Source organism: Tribolium castaneum, chromosome 1 (genome assembly GCF_031307605.1).
Source record: "Tribolium castaneum strain GA2 chromosome 1, icTriCast1.1, whole genome shotgun sequence".
NCBI lineage: Eukaryota > Metazoa > Arthropoda > Insecta > Coleoptera > Tenebrionidae > Tribolium > Tribolium castaneum.
This window is the reverse complement of record NC_087394.1, coordinates 34,970,070-34,985,965: the sequence shown is the minus strand read 5'-3', so window position 1 is coordinate 34,985,965 and position 15,896 is coordinate 34,970,070. Positions and strand designations below refer to the sequence as shown.

General features: G+C 27.1%; 1 protein-coding gene across 8 annotated transcripts in view; it reads left to right on the top strand.

The window, feature by feature from the left end:
• The window catches only part of Lar (Leukocyte-antigen-related-like), a 205,258-nt gene extending 203,464 nt beyond the window's left edge, over positions 1 to 1,794 (top strand). For all 8 annotated transcript variants that reach the window (XM_064357111.1, XM_064357119.1, XM_064357116.1 and 5 more), the window contains 3 exons: positions 450 to 730; positions 788 to 923; positions 979 to 1,794. In XM_064357111.1, the coding sequence (XP_064213181.1) occupies positions 450 to 730; positions 788 to 923; positions 979 to 1,047 (486 nt within the window). In that variant the 3' untranslated portion in view covers positions 1,048 to 1,794. The remainder of the gene's footprint in view (positions 1 to 449; positions 731 to 787; positions 924 to 978) is intronic.
• Positions 1,795 to 15,896: the final 14,102 nt, after the last annotated feature.

Below are 15,896 nucleotides of genomic sequence, written 5' to 3'. Positions count from 1 at the left end.
AATGAGCTAACGATGGATAATGACAACACTTGTAACGCTAATAAAGTTTTACATTTTTTTAAAGTTTCGATTAAATTAAGGTATGCATACCAAATTTTACCCTTGTTGCTATTTAAAAAAAAAATCAAGTAAGCCTTGTATCCGAAGATACATACATACACCAAATTTCAATAAGTTTTGATGAATTGTTTTTTATAATATTTAACTGTATCCATACTTTTTAGCAACCCTGTATAATCTAAAACATTTAAAAACTCGTAAAAGCAATTTCCAAAAAAATGAACACATTTATAAAGTAGGTACTTGATGATGTACAAATTAGTTTTATCGAAAGGTACATAGTTTAGGCACAAAACACTTGGTTTTATTTTAATTTTATTAAAGTTATATTATTGTGTAAATAATTAAATTAAAAGATGCTTTCTTTTTACACATTCAAAAATTTACAGGAGAAATGCCATCAATACTGGCCCAACGACCGATCCGTGCGCTACCAGTGTTTCGTCGTTGACCCGATCGCCGAGTACAACATGCCCCAGTACATTCTTCGGGAATTCAAAGTAACCGATGCTCGTGAAGGCTCGTCACGAACCGTTAGGCAATTCCAGTTCACTGATTGGCCAGAACAGGGGGTTCCCAAATACGGAGATGGTTTCATCGACTTCATTGGGCAAGTGCACAAGACTAAAGAACAATTCGGCCAAGATGGACCAATTACTGTCCACTGCAGGTGATTTTTTAAAATTTTTATGTATTTTTTAATTCAACTATTGTTATTTATTTCCAGCGCTGGTGTTGGCCGAACTGGCGTTTTCATCACGTTGAGTATAGCGTTAGAACGGATGCAATACGAAGGAGTCGTTGATATTTTCCAAACGGCGAGAATTTTACGCACGCAAAGGCCGGCCATGGTCCAAACCGAGGTACCAATTGAATTATAAGTTTTTTTGCAAAGTTGTTTACATTTATTTGTTTCAGGACCAGTACCAGTTTTGTTATCGGGCAGCTTTGGAATACTTGGGCTCTTTTGATCATTACACCAACTGATGGTCCCGCTAAGTACTTGTGCTGTTTTGTTTCTACTGCCAAATTGGACGTTTCGAGCAATGCTATGTTCTAATTTAAACCAACTAGTGAATTAAATTAAATCTAAAGAAAAATAGTGTGCAAATGTGTGTAAACTATGTGCCTAACTTGTATGTTGGAAGATGTAAAAATGAATCTCTATAGTTTGCTCTAATGTGCACAACATGTGGACTCATGATAAAAGGACTAGTAGGAAAAAATTTTGTATCATATACATATATCGTGCAATTTTCATACCTATCGATTACGTTCCGTTGTACATCTTTTTCAGTTCGATTTTTGATGTTGTAATCAATCATTTTTGTACATTTTAGGTAATGTAACTCGAATAATATATGTTATAAGACTAGGACATGTTGATTTAGAGAATTTTTAATAATGTTCATATCATTTTTTCTGTAATCGTAACTATTACAACTACACTTAATGACATACCATCCTTGAAAATGTTAATACTTAATTTTCTATTGTTTTCTATTATTGTATTGTATTGTCTCGGCTTATTAATTTTTATATCTATTTACAAACATGTTTTATATCTAATTTTTATATATTTTCACGTGTAATACTCAACTGTATCCACATTAGTTTGTAAACATTGTTTATATTCAATGATTTGAGACGAATTGTTTATATTTTGTATACATCACGACCGTTGTAGCACATGAATGAAATGAGACTTTGATGAAAATAAAGTTCTAGATTTTATTTATACTCTTTATTTATCCACTCCCATTCTTTCCCAACACTTAGTAGAGTCCGCGAAATGACAGATCGTCCACGGTGGTAGGAGTGCGCAGAGACGAAAACTCGTCTCGGACGAGTCCAATCTTTAAATTAGGGGTGTTGGCAGAAAACAGTGGCGTGGCGTGTACTTACATGTGTAGGGAATTCGTCTTAAAGTTTAACATTTCAATATTACCAGTTATAGTAAAGATACCAGTAGAAACATTTTTTGCAATAAACGCGTTTTTACTCTTTACTCATTGTGTATTTTTATTTATTCGACCTCTCTGCTTTGTATTTCTAGGAAATCAACGTGTATTAGCATTAGATATGATTTTTACTATTTCATCTTGCAATTATTGAATAGAGGAAATTTTAACTACTACAAATTATGAATCTCAAACCCTTCTTGATCATAGAATAGTTTTTTGCTACGCCACTGCTCAATCTCCTCACTCGATGAAGTACGCATTGGCTCCGCCTATCGTGGTCGTTTACAGAGTTTCCGAGCTCTACCACTAATTTTCGCACTAAAATTTCACATTGCCAGTTTCTGTTTAAATATAAACATGCATTTTTATTTTTCCATTAACTGCATGCGAAACTTTTATAATTTTAGACGTTTATAGACAAATACATTTGTCATAATTAATTTTTCTAGATCAATACTGTTCTATTTTGAATAATTCTGTGTATGAATGTTTCTAAATTTGACGGATTTGGACAGTGAATGTTTCTGGTTATGACTTGTTTTAGACGTGTGATGACGTCACATCCGAGGTTAGGTGTGCGGCGCAGGCGGCGAGGGCGGTTCAGTCGACAGCGAGCAGTGGCACGGGTCAGATCGGGAGCGGGAGCGGGAGGCGAAGCGAGGTGAGTCGGTTTATTTAAATTATTGTGTATTGTGCGGTTTCGTTCAATTTATTCAGTTTGTTACTTGCCGTTGTCGCGAACGGACGTATGTTCAAGCAAATCTAAATTTTCCGGTTTAAATTTTCAATTCGGTGGCTAGTGATCGCGTTTGAGTGACACATTTTAAATACAGTAAATAAAATTATTATCAAACACTCAAATAATTTATTGCCACGTAATAATTTTGTCTTTAATTTCAATGAATGAAAGTGGCTTGCTCAAAATTTAATGCAAATAAACATTTTTTTGGTTTCATTTTTATTATTATTTTTTTTAATGCTACAAACGGTAGCCAACGTGGAAGCGATATGAAGGTAGGTGTATTTTATTGCTGTGTCGTATTTATTTATTTCTCAAACCAATAATTTCATAAAACTTAATTGCAATTAAAATCTTTAAATGCCGTGTTGAAAAGTGATATTTTGAGTGACACATTTTAAATACAGAAACTATAAATAAAATAAAACACTCAAATAATTTACTGCCACGTAATTTTGTCTTTAATTTCAATGGATGAAAGTGGCTTGTTCAAAATTTAATGCAAATAAACATTTTTTTGGTTTCATTTTTATTATTATTTTTTTTAATGCTACAAACGGTAGCCAACGTGGAAGCGATATGAAGGTAGGTGTATTTTATTGCTGTGTCGTATTTATTTATTTCTCAAACCAATAATTTCATAAAACTTAATTGCAATTAAAATCTTTAAATGCCGTGTTGAAAAGTGATATTTTGAGTGACACATTTTAAATACAGAAACTATAAATAAAATAAAACACTCAAATAATTTACTGCCACGTAATTTTGTCTTTAATTTCAATGGATGAAAGTGGCTTGTTCAAAATTTAATGCAAATAAACATTTTTTTGGTTTCATTTTTATTATTATTTTTTTTAATGCTACAAACGGTAGCCAACGTGGAAGCGATATGAAGGTAGGTGTATTTTATTGCTGTGTCGTATTTATTTATTTCTCAAACCAATAATTTCATAAAACTTAAATGCAATTAAAATCTTTAAATGCGGTGTTGAAAGTGACATTTTGAGTGACGCATTTTAGATACAGAAACTATAAATAAAATAAAACACTCAAATAATTTATTGCCACGTAATTTTGTCTTTAATTTCAATGAATGAAAGTGGCTGCTCAAAATTTAATGCAAATAAACATTTTTTTTGTTTTATTTTTATTATTATTTTTTTTAATGCTACAAACGGTAGCCAACGAGGAAGCGATATGAAGGTAGGTGTATTTTATTGCTGTGTCGTATTTATTTATTTCACAAACCAATAATTTCATAAAACTTAAATGCAATTAAAATCTTTAAATGCGGTGTTGAAAAGTGATATTTTGAGTGACACATTTTAAATACAGTAACTATAAATGAAATAAAACACTCAAATAATTAATTGCCACGTAATAATTTTGTCTTTAATTTCAATGAATGAAAGTGGCTTGCTCAAAATTTAATGCAAATAAACATTTTTTTGGTTTTATTTTAATTATTATTTTTTTTAATGCTACAAACGGTAGCTAACGAGGAAGCGATATGAAGGTAGGTGTATTTTATTGCTGTGTCGTATTTATTTATTTCACAAACCAATAATTTCATAAAACTTAATTGCAATTAAAATCTTTAAATGCGGTGTTGAAAAGTGATATTTTGAGTGACACATTTTAAATACAGTAACTATAAATAAAATAAAACACTCAAATAATTAATTGCCACGTAATAATTTTGTCTTTAATTTCAATGAATGAAAGTGGCTGCTCAAAATTTAATGCAAATAAACATTTTTTTGGTTTCATTTTTATTATTATTTTTTTTAATGCTACAAACGGTAGCCAACGAGGAAGCGATATGAAGGTAGGTGTATTTTATTGCTGTGTCGTATTTATTTATTTCACAAACCAATAATTTCATAAAACTTAAATGCAATTAAAATCTTTAAATGCGGTGTTGAAAAGTGATATTTTGAGTGACACATTTTAAATACAGTAACTATAAATAAAATAAAACACTCAAATAATTAATTGCCACGTAATAATTTTGTCTTTAATTTCAATGAATGAAAGTGGCTTGCTCAAAATTTAATGCAAATAAACATTTTTTTGGTTTCATTTTTATTATTATTTTTTTTAATGCTACAAACGGTAGCCAACGAGGAAGCGATATGAAGGTAGGTGTATTTTATTGCTGTGTCGTATTTATTTATTTCACAAACCAATAATTTCATAAAACTTAATTGCAATTAAAATCTTTAAATGCGGTGTTGAAAAGTGATATTTTGAGTGACACATTTTAAATACAGTAACTATAAATAAAATAAAACACTCAAATAATTAATTGCCACGTAATAATTTTGTCTTTAATTTCAATGAATGAAAGTGGCTTGCTCAAAATTTAATGCAAATAAACATTTTTTTGGTTTCATTTTTATTATTATTTTTTTTAATGCTACAAACGGTAGCCAACGAGGAAGCGATATGAAGGTAGGTGTATTTTATTGCTGTGTCGTATTTATTTATTTCACAAACCAATAATTTCATAAAACTTAAATGCAATTAAAATCTTTAAATGCGGTGTTGAAAAGTGATATTTTGAGTGACACATTTTAAATACAGTAACTATAAATAAAATAAAACACTCAAATAATTAATTGCCACGTAATAATTTTGTCTTTAATTTCAATGAATGAAAGTGGCTTGCTCAAAATTTAATGCAAATAAACATTTTTTTGGTTTTATTTTTATTATTATTTTTTTTAATGCTACAAACGGTAGCCAACGAGGAAGCGATATGAAGGTAGGTGTATTTTATTGCTGTGTCGTATTTATTTATTTCACAAACCAATAATTTCATAAAACTTAATTGCAATTAAAATCTTTAAATGCGGTGTTGAAAAGTGATATTTTGAGTGACACATTTTAAATACAGTAACTATAAATGAAATAAAACACTCAAATAATTAATTGCCACGTAATAATTTTGTCTTTAATTTCAATGAATGAAAGTGGCTTGCTCAAAATTTAATGCAAATAAACATTTTTTTGGTTTTATTTTTATTATTATTTTTTTTAATGCTACAAACGGTAGCCAACGAGGAAGCGATATGAAGGTAGGTGTATTTTATTGCTGTGTCGTATTTATTTATTTCACAAACCAATAATTTCATAAAACTTAATTGCAATTAAAATCTTTAAATGCGGTGTTGAAAAGTGATATTTTGAGTGACACATTTTAAATACAGTAACTATAAATAAAATAAAACACTCAAATAATTAATTGCCACGTAATAATTTTGTCTTTAATTTCAATGAATGAAAGTGGCTTGCTCAAAATTTAATGCAAATAAACATTTTTTTGGTTTTATTTTTATTATTATTTTTTTTAATGCTACAAACGGTAGCCAACGAGGAAGCGATATGAAGGTAGGTGTATTTTATTGCTGTGTCGTATTTATTTATTTCACAAACCAATAATTTCATAAAACTTAATTGCAATTAAAATCTTTAAATGCGATGTTGAAAAGTGATATTTTGAGTGACACATTTTAAATACAGTAACTATAAATAAAATAAAACACTCAAATAATTAATTGCCACGTAATAATTTTGTCTTTAATTTCAATGAATGAAAGTGGCTTGCTCAAAATTTAATGCAAATAAACATTTTTTTGGTTTTATTTTTATTATTATTTTTTTTAATGCTACAAACGGTAGCCAACGAGGAAGCGATATGAAGGTAGGTGTATTTTATTGCTGTGTCGTATTTATTTATTTCACAAACCAATAATTTCATAAAACTTAATTGCAATTAAAATCTTTAAATGCGGTGTTGAAAAGTGATATTTTGAGTGACACATTTTAAATACAGTAACTATAAATAAAATAAAACACTCAAATAATTAATTGCCACGTAATAATTTTGTCTTTAATTTCAATGAATGAAAGTGGCTTGCTCAAAATTTAATGCAAATAAACATTTTTTTGGTTTCATTTTTATTATTATTTTTTTTAATGCTACAAACGGTAGCCAACGAGGAAGCGATATGAAGGTAGGTGTATTTTATTGCTGTGTCGTATTTATTTATTTCACAAACCAATAATTTCATAAAACTTAATTGCAATTAAAATCTTTAAATGCGGTGTTGAAAAGTGATATTTTGAGTGACACATTTTAAATACAGTAACTATAAATGAAATAAAACACTCAAATAATTAATTGCCACGTAATAATTTTGTCTTTAATTTCAATGAATGAAAGTGGCTTGCTCAAAATTTAATGCAAATAAACATTTTTTTGGTTTTATTTTTATTATTATTTTTTTTAATGCTACAAACGGTAGCCAACGAGGAAGCGATATGAAGGTAGGTGTATTTTATTGCTGTGTCGTATTTATTTATTTCACAAACCAATAATTTCATAAAACTTAAATGCAATTAAAATCTTTAAATGCGGTGTTGAAAGTGACATTTTGAGTGACGCATTTTAGATACAGAAACTATAAATAAAATAAAACACTCAAATAATTAATTGCCACGTAATAATTTTGTCTTTAATTTCAATGAATGAAAGTGGCTGCTCAAAATTTAATGCAAATAAACATTTTTTTGGTTTCATTTTTATTATTATTTTTTTTAATGCTACAAACGGTAGCCAACGAGGAAGCGATATGAAGGTAGGTGTATTTTATTGCTGTGTCGTATTTATTTATTTCACAAACCAATAATTTCATAAAACTTAATTGCAATTAAAATCTTTAAATGCGGTGTTGAAAAGTGATATTTTGAGTGACACATTTTAAATACAGTAACTATAAATAAAATAAAACACTCATATAATTAATTGCCACGTAATAATTTTGTCTTTAATTTCAATGAATGAAAGTGGCTGCTCCAAATTTAATGCAAATAAACATTTTTTTGGTTTCATTTTTATTATTATTTTTTTTAATGCTACAAACGGTAGCCAACGAGGAAGCGATATGAAGGTAGGTGTATTTTATTGCTGTGTCGTATTTATTTATTTCACAAACCAATAATTTCATAAAACTTAATTGCAATTAAAATCTTTAAATGCGGTGTTGAAAGTGACATTTTGAGTGACGCATTTTAGATACAGAAACTATAAATAAAATAAAACACTCAAATAATTTATTGCCACGTAATTTTGTCTTTAATTTCAATGAATGAAAGTGGCTGCTCAAAATTTAATGCAAATAAACATTTTTTTGGTTTTATTTTAATTATTATTTTTTTTAATGCTACAAACGGTAGCCAACGAGGAAGCGATATGAAGGTAGGTGTATTTTATTGCTGTGTCGTATTTATTTATTTCACAAACCAATAATTTCATAAAACTTAATTGCAATTAAAATCTTTAAATGCGGTGTTGAAAAGTGATATTTTGAGTGACACATTTTAAATACAGTAACTATAAATAAAATAAAACACTCAAATAATTAATTGCCACGTAATAATTTTGTCTTTAATTTCAATGAATGAAAGTGGCTGCTCAAAATTTAATGCAAATAAACATTTTTTTGGTTTCATTTTTATTATTATTTTTTTTAATGCTACAAACGGTAGCCAACGTGGAAGCGATATGAAGGTAGGTGTATTTTATTGCTGTGTCGTATTTATTTATTTCACAAACCAATAATTTCATAAAACTTAATTGCAATTAAAATCTTTAAATGCGGTGTTGAAAAGTGATATTTTGAGTGACACATTTTAAATACAGTAACTATAAATAAAATAAAACACTCAAATAATTTATTGCCACGTAATTTTGTCTTTAATTTCAATGAATGAAAGTGGCTGCTCAAAATTTAATGCAAATAAACATTTTTTTGGTTTCATTTTTATTATTATTTTTTTTAATGCTACAAACGGTAGCCAACGTGGAAGCGATATGAAGGTAGGTGTATTTTATTGCTGTGTCGTATTTATTTATTTCACAAACCAATAATTTCATAAAACTTAATTGCAATTAAAATCTTTAAATGCGGTGTTGAAAAGTGATATTTTGAGTGACACATTTTAAATACAGTAACTATAAATAAAATAAAACACTCAAATAATTTATTGCCACGTAATTTTGTCTTTAATTTCAATGAATGAAAGTGGCTGCTCAAAATTTAATGCAAATAAACATTTTTTTGGTTTCATTTTTATTATTATTTTTTTTAATGCTACAAACGGTAGCCAACGAGGAAGCGATATGAAGGTAGGTGTATTTTATTGCTGTGTCGTATTTATTTATTTCACAAACCAATAATTTCATAAAACTTAATTGCAATTAAAATCTTTAAATGCGGTGTTGAAAAGTGATATTTTGAGTGACACATTTTAAATACAGTAACTATAAATAAAATAAAACACTCAAATAATTTATTGCCACGTAATTTTGTCTTTAATTTCAATGAATGAAAGTGGCTGCTCAAAATTTAATGCAAATAAACATTTTTTTGGTTTCATTTTTATTATTATTTTTTTTAATGCTACAAACGGTAGCCAACGTGGAAGCGATATGAAGGTAGGTGTATTTTATTGCTGTGTCGTATTTATTTATTTCACAAACCAATAATTTCATAAAACTTAATTGCAATTAAAATCTTTAAATGCGGTGTTGAAAAGTGATATTTTGAGTGACACATTTTAAATACAGTAACTATAAATAAAATAAAACACTCAAATAATTTATTGCCACGTAATTTTGTCTTTAATTTCAATGAATGAAAGTGGCTGCTCAAAATTTAATGCAAATAAACATTTTTTTGGTTTCATTTTTATTATTATTTTTTTTAATGCTACAAACGGTAGCCAACGAGGAAGCGATATGAAGGTAGGTGTATTTTATTGCTGTGTCGTATTTATTTATTTCACAAACCAATAATTTCATAAAACTTAATTGCAATTAAAATCTTTAAATGCGGTGTTGAAAAGTGATATTTTGAGTGACACATTTTAAATACAGTAACTATAAATAAAATAAAACACTCAAATAATTAATTGCCACGTAATAATTTTGTCTTTAATTTCAATGAATGAAAGTGGCTGCTCAAAATTTAATGCAAATAAACATTTTTTTGGTTTCATTTTTATTATTATTTTTTTTAATGCTACAAACGGTAGCCAACGAGGAAGCGATATGAAGGTAGGTGTATTTTATTGCTGTGTCGTATTTATTTATTTCACAAACCAATAATTTCATAAAACTTAAATGCAATTAAAATCTTTAAATGCGGTGTTGAAAAGTGATATTTTGAGTGACACATTTTAAATACAGTAACTATAAATAAAATAAAACACTCAAATAATTTATTGCCACGTAATTTTGTCTTTAATTTCAATGAATGAAAGTGGCTGCTCAAAATTTAATGCAAATAAACATTTTTTTGGTTTCATTTTTATTATTATTTTTTTTAATGCTACAAACGGTAGCCAACGAGGAAGCGATATGAAGGTAGGTGTATTTTATTGCTGTGTCGTATTTATTTATTTCACAAACCAATAATTTCATAAAACTTAATTGCAATTAAAATCTTTAAATGCGGTGTTGAAAAGTGATATTTTGAGTGACACATTTTAAATACAGTAACTATAAATAAAATAAAACACTCAAATAATTAATTGCCACGTAATAATTTTGTCTTTAATTTCAATGAATGAAAGTGGCTGCTCAAAATTTAATGCAAATAAACATTTTTTTGGTTTTATTTTTATTATTATTTTTTTTAATGCTACAAACGGTAGCCAACGTGGAAGCGATATGAAGGTAGGTGTATTTTATTGCTGTGTCGTATTTATTTATTTCACAAACCAATAATTTCATAAAACTTAATTGCAATTAAAATCTTTAAATGCGGTGTTGAAAAGTGATATTTTGAGTGACACATTTTAAATACAGTAACTATAAATAAAATAAAACACTCAAATAATTTATTGCCACGTAATTTTGTCTTTAATTTCAATGAATGAAAGTGGCTGCTCAAAATTTAATGCAAATAAACATTTTTTTGGTTTCATTTTTATTATTATTTTTTTTAATGCTACAAACGGTAGCCAACGTGGAAGCGATATGAAGGTAGGTGTATTTTATTGCTGTGTCGTATTTATTTATTTCACAAACCAATAATTTCATAAAACTTAATTGCAATTAAAATCTTTAAATGCGGTGTTGAAAAGTGATATTTTGAGTGACACATTTTAAATACAGTAACTATAAATAAAATAAAACACTCAAATAATTAATTGCCACGTAATAATTTTGTCTTTAATTTCAATGAATGAAAGTGGCTTGCTCAAAATTTAATGCAAATAAACATTTTTTTGGTTTTATTTTTATTATTATTTTTTTTAATGCTACAAACGGTAGCCAACGAGGAAGCGATATGAAGGTAGGTGTATTTTATTGCTGTGTCGTATTTATTTATTTCACAAACCAATAATTTCATAAAACTTAAATGCAATTAAAATCTTTAAATGCGGTGTTGAAAGTGACATTTTGAGTGACGCATTTTAGATACAGAAACTATAAATAAAATAAAACACTCAAATAATTAATTGCCACGTAATAATTTTGTCTTTAATTTCAATGAATGAAAGTGGCTGCTCAAAATTTAATGCAAATAAACATTTTTTTGGTTTCATTTTTATTATTATTTTTTTTAATGCTACAAACGGTAGCCAACGAGGAAGCGATATGAAGGTAGGTGTATTTTATTGCTGTGTCGTATTTATTTATTTCACAAACCAATAATTTCATAAAACTTAATTGCAATTAAAATCTTTAAATGCGGTGTTGAAAAGTGATATTTTGAGTGACACATTTTAAATACAGTAACTATAAATAAAATAAAACACTCATATAATTAATTGCCACGTAATAATTTTGTCTTTAATTTCAATGAATGAAAGTGGCTGCTCCAAATTTAATGCAAATAAACATTTTTTTGGTTTCATTTTTATTATTATTTTTTTTAATGCTACAAACGGTAGCCAACGAGGAAGCGATATGAAGGTAGGTGTATTTTATTGCTGTGTCGTATTTATTTATTTCACAAACCAATAATTTCATAAAACTTAATTGCAATTAAAATCTTTAAATGCGGTGTTGAAAGTGACATTTTGAGTGACGCATTTTAGATACAGAAACTATAAATAAAATAAAACACTCAAATAATTTATTGCCACGTAATTTTGTCTTTAATTTCAATGAATGAAAGTGGCTGCTCAAAATTTAATGCAAATAAACATTTTTTTGGTTTTATTTTAATTATTATTTTTTTTAATGCTACAAACGGTAGCCAACGAGGAAGCGATATGAAGGTAGGTGTATTTTATTGCTGTGTCGTATTTATTTATTTCACAAACCAATAATTTCATAAAACTTAATTGCAATTAAAATCTTTAAATGCGGTGTTGAAAAGTGATATTTTGAGTGACACATTTTAAATACAGTAACTATAAATAAAATAAAACACTCAAATAATTAATTGCCACGTAATAATTTTGTCTTTAATTTCAATGAATGAAAGTGGCTGCTCAAAATTTAATGCAAATAAACATTTTTTTGGTTTCATTTTTATTATTATTTTTTTTAATGCTACAAACGGTAGCCAACGTGGAAGCGATATGAAGGTAGGTGTATTTTATTGCTGTGTCGTATTTATTTATTTCACAAACCAATAATTTCATAAAACTTAATTGCAATTAAAATCTTTAAATGCGGTGTTGAAAAGTGATATTTTGAGTGACACATTTTAAATACAGTAACTATAAATAAAATAAAACACTCAAATAATTTATTGCCACGTAATTTTGTCTTTAATTTCAATGAATGAAAGTGGCTGCTCAAAATTTAATGCAAATAAACATTTTTTTGGTTTCATTTTTATTATTATTTTTTTTAATGCTACAAACGGTAGCCAACGTGGAAGCGATATGAAGGTAGGTGTATTTTATTGCTGTGTCGTATTTATTTATTTCACAAACCAATAATTTCATAAAACTTAATTGCAATTAAAATCTTTAAATGCGGTGTTGAAAAGTGATATTTTGAGTGACACATTTTAAATACAGTAACTATAAATAAAATAAAACACTCAAATAATTTATTGCCACGTAATTTTGTCTTTAATTTCAATGAATGAAAGTGGCTGCTCAAAATTTAATGCAAATAAACATTTTTTTGGTTTCATTTTTATTATTATTTTTTTTAATGCTACAAACGGTAGCCAACGAGGAAGCGATATGAAGGTAGGTGTATTTTATTGCTGTGTCGTATTTATTTATTTCACAAACCAATAATTTCATAAAACTTAATTGCAATTAAAATCTTTAAATGCGGTGTTGAAAAGTGATATTTTGAGTGACACATTTTAAATACAGTAACTATAAATAAAATAAAACACTCAAATAATTAATTGCCACGTAATAATTTTGTCTTTAATTTCAATGAATGAAAGTGGCTGCTCCAAATTTAATGCAAATAAACATTTTTTTGGTTTCATTTTTATTATTATTTTTTTTAATGCTACAAACGGTAGCCAACGTGGAAGCGATATGAAGGTAGGTGTATTTTATTGCTGTGTCGTATTTATTTATTTCACAAACCAATAATTTCATAAAACTTAATTGCAATTAAAATCTTTAAATGCGGTGTTGAAAAGTGATATTTTGAGTGACACATTTTAAATACAGTAACTATAAATAAAATAAAACACTCAAATAATTTATTGCCACGTAATTTTGTCTTTAATTTCAATGAATGAAAGTGGCTGCTCAAAATTTAATGCAAATAAACATTTTTTTGGTTTCATTTTTATTATTATTTTTTTTAATGCTACAAACGGTAGCCAACGAGGAAGCGATATGAAGGTAGGTGTATTTTATTGCTGTGTCGTATTTATTTATTTCACAAACCAATAATTTCATAAAACTTAATTGCAATTAAAATCTTTAAATGCGGTGTTGAAAAGTGATATTTTGAGTGACACATTTTAAATACAGTAACTATAAATAAAATAAAACACTCAAATAATTAATTGCCACGTAATAATTTTGTCTTTAATTTCAATGAATGAAAGTGGCTGCTCCAAATTTAATGCAAATAAACATTTTTTTGGTTTCATTTTTATTATTATTTTTTTTAATGCTACAAACGGTAGCCAACGTGGAAGCGATATGAAGGTAGGTGTATTTTATTGCTGTGTCGTATTTATTTATTTCACAAACCAATAATTTCATAAAACTTAATTGCAATTAAAATCTTTAAATGCGGTGTTGAAAAGTGATATTTTGAGTGACACATTTTAAATACAGTAACTATAAATAAAATAAAACACTCAAATAATTTATTGCCACGTAATTTTGTCTTTAATTTCAATGAATGAAAGTGGCTGCTCAAAATTTAATGCAAATAAACATTTTTTTGGTTTCATTTTTATTATTATTTTTTTTAATGCTACAAACGGTAGCCAACGAGGAAGCGATATGAAGGTAGGTGTATTTTATTGCTGTGTCGTATTTATTTATTTCACAAACCAATAATTTCATAAAACTTAATTGCAATTAAAATCTTTAAATGCGGTGTTGAAAAGTGATATTTTGAGTGACACATTTTAAATACAGTAACTATAAATAAAATAAAACACTCATATAATTAATTGCCACGTAATAATTTTGTCTTTAATTTCAATGAATGAAAGTGGCTGCTCCAAATTTAATGCAAATAAACATTTTTTTGGTTTCATTTTTATTATTATTTTTTTTAATGCTACAAACGGTAGCCAACGAGGAAGCGATATGAAGGTAGGTGTATTTTATTGCTGTGTCGTATTTATTTATTTCACAAACCAATAATTTCATAAAACTTAATTGCAATTAAAATCTTTAAATGCGGTGTTGAAAAGTGATATTTTGAGTGACACATTTTAAATACAGTAACTATAAATAAAATAAAACACTCAAATAATTAATTGCCACGTAATAATTTTGTCTTTAATTTCAATGAATGAAAGTGGCTGCTCAAAATTTAATGCAAATAAACATTTTTTTGGTTTCATTTTTATTATTATTTTTTTTAATGCTACAAACGGTAGCCAACGAGGAAGCGATATGAAGGTAGGTGTATTTTATTGCTGTGTCGTATTTATTTATTTCACAAACCAATAATTTCATAAAACTTAAATGCAATTAAAATCTTTAAATGCGGTGTTGAAAAGTGATATTTTGAGTGACACATTTTAAATACAGTAACTATAAATAAAATAAAACACTCAAATAATTTATTGCCACGTAATTTTGTCTTTAATTTCAATGAATGAAAGTGGCTGCTCAAAATTTAATGCAAATAAACATTTTTTTGGTTTCATTTTTATTATTATTTTTTTTAATGCTACAAACGGTAGCCAACGAGGAAGCGATATGAAGGTAGGTGTATTTTATTGCTGTGTCGTATTTATTTATTTCACAAACCAATAATTTCATAAAACTTAAATGCAATTAAAATCTTTAAATGCGGTGTTGAAAAGTGATATTTTGAGTGACACATTTTAAATACAGTAACTATAAATAAAATAAAACACTCAAATAATTTATTGCCACGTAATTTTGTCTTTAATTTCAATGAATGAAAGTGGCTGCTCAAAATTTAATGCAAATAAACATTTTTTTGGTTTCATTTTTATTATTATTTTTTTTAATGCTACAAACGGTAGCCAACGAGGAAGCGATATGAAGGTAGGTGTATTTTATTGCTGTGTCGTATTTATTTATTTCACAAACCAATAATTTCATAAAACTTAATTGCAATTAAAATCTTTAAATGCGGTGTTGAAAAGTGATATTTTGAGTGACACATTTTAAATACAGTAACTATAAATAAAATAAAACACTCAAATAATTAATTGCCACGTAATAATTTTGTCTTTAATTTCAATGAATGAAAGTGGCTGCTCAAAATTTAATGCAAATAAACATTTTTTTGGTTTCATTTTTATTATTATTTTTTTTAATGCTACAAACGGTAGCCAACGAGGAAGCGATATGAAGGTAGGTGTATTTTATTGCTGTGTCGTATTTATTTATTTCACAAACCAATAATTTCATAAAACTTAAATGCAATTAAAATCTTTAAATGCGGTGTTGAAAAGTGATATTTT